The sequence below is a fragment of the Balaenoptera ricei genome, chromosome 5 (assembly GCF_028023285.1).
Source record: "Balaenoptera ricei isolate mBalRic1 chromosome 5, mBalRic1.hap2, whole genome shotgun sequence".
NCBI classification, from domain to species: domain Eukaryota; kingdom Metazoa; phylum Chordata; class Mammalia; order Artiodactyla; family Balaenopteridae; genus Balaenoptera; species Balaenoptera ricei.
Window position 1 is genome coordinate 98155092 of NC_082643.1, and position 6533 is coordinate 98161624.

The 6533-nt window shown below is 44.4% G+C and overlaps 1 protein-coding gene across 1 annotated transcript; it reads right to left on the reverse strand.

Moving 5' to 3' along the window:
- Positions 1-1594: 1594 nt before the first annotated feature.
- Positions 1595-6333, reverse strand: MED28 (mediator complex subunit 28). Its single transcript, XM_059923289.1, has 4 exons — positions 6162-6333; positions 4285-4351; positions 3157-3269; positions 1595-1878 (listed from the first exon to the last, which is right to left on the reverse strand). Exons 1-4 carry the CDS (start codon positions 6318-6320, stop codon positions 1681-1683), a joined length of 537 nt encoding a protein of 178 aa, XP_059779272.1. The 5' UTR covers positions 6321-6333; the 3' UTR covers positions 1595-1680.
- Between the last annotated feature and the right edge of the window lie 200 nt (positions 6334-6533).

Consider the following 6533-nt stretch of genomic DNA (forward strand, 5'->3'; position numbering starts at 1 on the left):
CTAACTGGCAAGAGATGACCAGGTTAACAACCTTGAAATCAGATAATGTGATTGAAAACAACTTTTAAAAGCTTTGTTTAACTATATACTCCGAATGAGGAAATTCATTGGCCTCCGGCTGTGTACCATACACAAACGCACACAAACAAAAATAAGTACTAAGTTATTATGTATAAAAGATAATAAGTGGTCCCTGTATATTCAGAGGAGAATAATGCGTACTTCTCATGAGGAACAAAGAGACAGATCACTAACTGCAGAGGGAGAACCAAGCAAGGCTGGCAGAAGAGACAAGAAGTCCTGTGTCCTGTGGATACGACGGAGAGGGCCTTTGGAGGCTGCAGAGACCAGGTGCCATCCAGGCCAGATGGGAACTTGAGTGGATGTCAAGGTAGGTGGGGCGGGGCCTTCAAGACTGGAGGGAAAGCGAGCCAAGACACCGAGTCACAGAACTGCTGCCTGCTCAAGAGACAGTGCAGCACTGGGTGAGGGAGAAGGGCTGTAATCTAATGAGGGAATGTGAACAACAGAGAGAGGAAAGCCTCCTCCAAGGAGACCAGGCACAATGCCGGTCTGTATTACTCAACAGCAGACCAGGCACGATGCCGGTTTGTACTTCTCAACAGCGGTTCAACAGAGAAGCTGAGGTGGCCTGTGTGACTGACAGAGGGTAAAGTATCTTCCCAAACACTGAGTCTCCCATGCACCCTGCAGCCAACCTCCCACCTCGAGGCCCCAGTCCCTTGGAATCAACACCACCCATTAGCAAGAAATTCATTAATGGAAAAATCTGCTCCAAATAGCAGAACAAACAAACAAAACTCAAAACTCAGAGATAATCACAGCAATCTTTAACCCTCACACTTCACCTATGCCCCTATTGAGAGCAGGGTCCGTTCTGTTACTTAAACTGATTATTGCAGAAATGAATATCACTAGCATATCACTGCTCCTACCCTCCCCCAAAAGTAAATGAACACTACACAAAATATAAACTTACCCCAAATAAAAGTCAACATTAACTTAAGGATACTGCTGGATTCCTATAGCACTATGTTACTGCAGTAACAGTTACTACACTAACCTACGATATTATAATCCTCTTCCAACCTATTTACAAAATATCCTCATTCTGAGGTTCTGGAAGTGTTACATCGTTGCATTAGACTCCTCTTCTTTAGGTAGTTCAGTCTCGAAAAACAGCAAATTTAATATTTTTATATACTGCCACTGATGGGTAAATTATCATAAAAGGCCTACAACCAAAATCCTCATCCTTTGATATGCAGATCAGATCATACAAGCTTTTCCCCTCAGATCATACAAAATAATCTAAAACTGGAAACAGAGATAAACACTCATACAAAAATAAAAATAATAAAAACAAGCAGCAAAAAACAAAAACATAAAAAGGAATCTGTAAACGGCACCATATTAACAGTCTCAAATTTTGCTAAAGACAATATACTTGGTTTACCAAAGCAATAAGCATTTTATAAAGTACTCCAGAAATAACGCTTATAAAAATAGGGGGAAATTTTTAGATGAGAGCACAAAACTAAAATCATCTCACTCTCTGGCAAAGAGTTCTCCCAAAATGTCATGTCTACAAGAAGTGATGTTTGACAGAACTGTGTCTGGGCTGACTCAGCCACCAGCTCACGTTCAGGTGGCTTTTCCTCAGGTCTGCTTCATCGGTGCAGGGATATTTGCAGACGCCTGCTCGAGGTAGGCCAGGGAACCCTGAGGGATGTCGGCTGGCTTTTTGTGCTGCATGTTGATGTCCTCCAGCACCTGCTGCCAATGTCTCAGTTTTGTTAAGTGCTTCTGGACCAGAGCATCCTTTCGCTGTAATTCGTTCCTCAGTTCTGAGACATCCTACAAACAAAAGCAATGAAGCCAGAGTAAACTCACAAAACACAAACATAGTTCCTGATTAGTTAAGAGCACTAAGAAGTAAATTCAAAACAGAGAACCGACTGAACCATACTAGGCTGATTACTCTGCTTGGCTGCATAATTTGAATAACCCAAAGCCACTCTTCTCATGAAAGATACCTGCTTAACAGTTTTTATTTTTAATTCATGTTCTTTTAGTAAGTAATACACACATTAGAAAATTCCAAAGTACCAAAGGACAGGCAAAAAGAAGTCAGTCTCTTTCCCATCCTGGTCTCCAGGCACTCAGTATATCTCTCTGTCCAAAGGCTACTGTGAGAAGAATCTAAAACACTGAGAATCTGAAACACATGTTAACTGTTTTAAAAGAATCCACAGCCACTGTTCTATCATTTCAGATTATGAAGCGTTAAAATCTCATTTTCAAGAGCTTTTTAATGAGTAACAGTATTAAAATCCTGTATTAAGACCTGGCCTTGAACACACCTAGACTTTCACTCAGGTATTCAAATCAGGAAATGATCTGATATGGTGAATTTTAAGAATATCACCTTCTTACCATTCACGTTCTCAACAGCTGGTATCAAAGAATAAAACGAACATTTTGACTAATTGCTCAGCTTGTGGGAGGAGTTATTTCAAAAACTGCTAAGAAAATAATCATCCCAATCTAGTATTTCCCACTGGGGGCATCACTGTGTTTTGGGCAGGAAGATTCTTCCCTCTTCCACACTGCAGGGGGCAGGCCCTGGCCCTATCCACTAAATGCCATTAATGACAACCTCAACACACTTCCAAATACCCTGGTTTCAAACAACTGAGATAAATGAAATCCTGAGTTTCAAGGAGCCTGGGACAGAACATTTACTTTTCGGTTCCTTGAACAAAATTGCCTAGAGCCCTTCCTGTGTGTAAGGCACCAGGGACACACAGATCAGTTCCTGTTCAAAATGAGCTTATCATCTACATTAATGGTTTTTCAACCTTTCAAGCAGAACCTTTTTCTTTTAAAAGAAAAATCTTCCATGAAAGCCAGTGTATGAAACGAGTAAAAGCTGAGAGCTGCTGTGTTTGAAGCACCGCTTTCCACCCCTGACCCCCAGGTCCAGGTTGTCATGAACGACAACCAACATTTTACACTCAAGCTATGAAGCCCCACTATAACTAATGGGCAAATGGAGCACCTCATTTAAAGCATAAATGGAATTTTGACAACATTTGCTCTTCCTTAAACTTAGGGAGAGAAATGAGCTTGTACCTCTTTGATAACTTGCTCTGGTTTCTGCACAGACAACTGCAATCTTTTTTGTAGGAAAAAACATTCTGTCTGTCTCGCAATATCTAGAAATTTCTGGATACACTGATCAACACCTTAAAAAAAAAAAGACCAAAATATTAAATTAAGAAAAACACTAGACACATATATCTCTCTCATAAATCAACAGCTGGAATATCAAAACAGCACCTTCTTGTAGATGTAATCGGGGATCTTAATCCTGCCCACAGCAATATTATTGACCCCAACCCCCTATGTGTTAAGCAACATTAACTAGCAGATAATCTGTGCTTTTACCAGGTGAATAAGAAACCTAACTACAACGCAAAAGTTCTTCTGAAGAAAGACAATCCAGAGATCCAGCAATTAACATCATGATTTCCAGTTAAAATGAAACATTAAAACACAGTACAAAGAAATCAGAAGTACCTCTCTGGGGACAGAACTTGGGCGAGGAAGGGGAAGCAAAAAACTTAGTTCTTTATTTTTTTTAAAAGACATAGAGGAATTTTTTAAAATTTATTTATTTTATTTATCTTTGGCTGTGTTGGGTCTTTGTTGCTGCGCGCAGGCTTTCTCTAGTTGCGGCGAGTGGGGGCTACTGTTCGTTGCGGTGCACAGGCTTCTCATTGCAGTGGCTTCTCTTGTTGTGGAGCACAGGCTCTAGGTGCACGGGCTCAGTAGTTGTGGCACGCGGGCTCTAGAGGGCAGGCTCAGTAGTTGTGGCACGCGGGCTCTAGAGCACAGGCTCAGTAGTTGTGGTACACGGGCTTAGCTGCTCCGTGGCATGTGGGATCTTCCTGGACCAGGGCTCGAACCCGTGTCCCCTGCATTGGCAGGCAGATTCTTAACCACTGCACCACCAGGGAAGGCCAACTTAGTTCTTTAAAAAGCAGTACACACTATTGGTCTTCTTTGTCTTGGTACCAATACGAAAAGCTCATTCATTACAAGTGGCTCATTATGAGTGACATAAGATGTCAATTAACTGAACAAAGAACCAGCAGTATATAGAGACTGCACAAATCTTATTCCCTGGAAAAGTTCTCTTAGGATACAAGCGGGACTGAAACACATCAAGTGTAAAATCAGCAATGAGGGAATTCTTACCAGTTCGAATTTCTTCCTGATCTGTACCATTGACATAATCCTGACTCACCAGAGAAGCAAAACAAGCCTGTGTGATCAAAACATATCACAAAAGAAAAAAATGTCATTCACACATCAAGAATCTTACTTTAGAGTAAGAAATAACTTCTCTTGATGGAAAACGAAGGCTGAGCCGAGTCTTGCGAGAAGACTAGGCGGGTGATCCAGGTAGCACCTCTCCCCACCCTTTTCACTTGGCTAATTCCCAATGCCCGCCTGGGTTTCATGTTTTCTGGGAAGCCCTCCTTGACAGCCATGCCCAGATGTGTTCTCAGAGTATCCCGGGTTTCTCCTATCAGAGCACTGATCCCACAGCACAGCAGCTGCCTGCCATTTATCTGTTTTTTCCACTGCACAGTCATGAGCTCCTTGAAGGCAGGAACTGTTTTCTGTGTATTCTTAGCACCCAGGACAGGTCCTGACACATAACAGGCTCCTTCACTGTTTGACAAATATTCATCAAGCACTTGCTATCTGCTACCACTGGATTAGCACCACAGATACAATGAGAGGAGGGAGGGCAAAACAGGTGTTCTCTGACTTCACAGAGCCTGATGTAGTGTGCTACAAAGAGCAGCAGGGCAGGGTCGATGCGGAAGTGATCTGTGAGCTGGGGGAGGGACCTGGAAGCCCAAAGAGAAAACGAAGAACACAAGCAGAAGGTCTCCTGTGGCCAGAGTAAGAAGAGATGGGTCTGGAGCAGAGACTTGAACATGCAGAGTTAGGAAGACCACAGCACCTCTTGGGCTATCCCAACGGCCACAGGTAGCCACTAAAGGGTTTTAAGCATTAGGGTGCTGGTGGTCAGCTGCGGACTTCTTTCTACAGGGCCAGTGTTTCAGCAAGAGCTCACGATGGGAGCCACCTCACCTCTCAATGCTAGATGCTGCTCTAAAACTTAACCTGTCCCTTTCCTTTACGGTTTAGCCCCACCCCAAAGGCGTCTCATCCTCCTCCCAGACGGAAGAGATTTCTCTGTTCTTTAAATCTGTTGTCTCCAAACTTTTGAATGTACACCCCATCAGCAAAAGCATTTTGTCCACGCAGCCCCAATAACACGTTCATTTACAAACTATGTTTATCAACTACTCTGCTATTATATACAGTATAAAAGTCACACGACTAGGATTTAAAATGTAGAAAAGGTAATTCCAATTACAAGTTACTTTATTTCCACACGTTAATGGCTCATCTTCCACTTCAGAGACCACAGGAAGCCATCTTATTTCTAAGCACTTATTTTTTACCTCTCCTTTGTCTGCTACCACTCCCCATCTTCTTTGGTACAGGGTTAATGTTTGAGCAGAACTCAGAGTTTGGGTCACCTCTGCCTCTCTCCTCACTCTCCAGCCTTCCTCCTCCTTCCTCGGTCCTTAGTACCAACCTCCCCACAGTAACTCTTAAATAACTCCATTCAGCTCCAAAAGTCCCACTACTTTAGGACCGTTTAAGGGTGGAGACCAACGGAAAGGATACAGGACATAGGGGTGGACGCTGCGGTCCGGAGAGGATGAGCACGTACTAAACACGCAGGGACGCGGGAAAGGATACTCAGGGATGGAACCAAGGATCGGGTGGGAAGGGAACAAACCACTGAAAACCTAGAATGGTCCCAGGGTTGGGGGTAGACAAACTTCAAGTCCACGTGGCTCCAGAAATGTCAAGTTTACGCATCTCCGCCAGCCGACCAGAGGAGAATTCCGGCCACCATTCAATGTGGAGACTAATGCAAGCGACTTCGGTGCAGGTATCGCCGAAAAAGAGAAGCTGCGCACGCGCAGCATACGCTTCAGAAAAGAAGGGAGGCTGGGAACACAGACGCCCACGTCTTATCTTACCTCGAAGGATGACTCCAACTCGTCCACCAAGGTACTGTTAGAAGTTCTCGGAACGCCTGGTGTGGCCTGAAGAAGCGAAGCCTGGGCCAAGAGCCCCGGCGGGGGTGGCGGGGGTCCGGGTGGCTGCCCGGAGAACATGCCTCCCAGCGGAGCCGCCATTTCTAAAATGGCGGCTAGGAGACTCACTGCGCCTGCGCAGGAGCTGGGGCCCGCGGGTCACGTGCTATGCATGGTCACGTGACGGTGTTGAGTGCCCGTTGGCGTCTCTGGACGCCCGGGAAACCTCTTGTTTGGTGCTTCGTGCCCTCTTCTTTCCGGTCACGCAGGCAACCTGTCTTTTACTTTTGCTTTTTTAACTTGAGAATTGAAGGC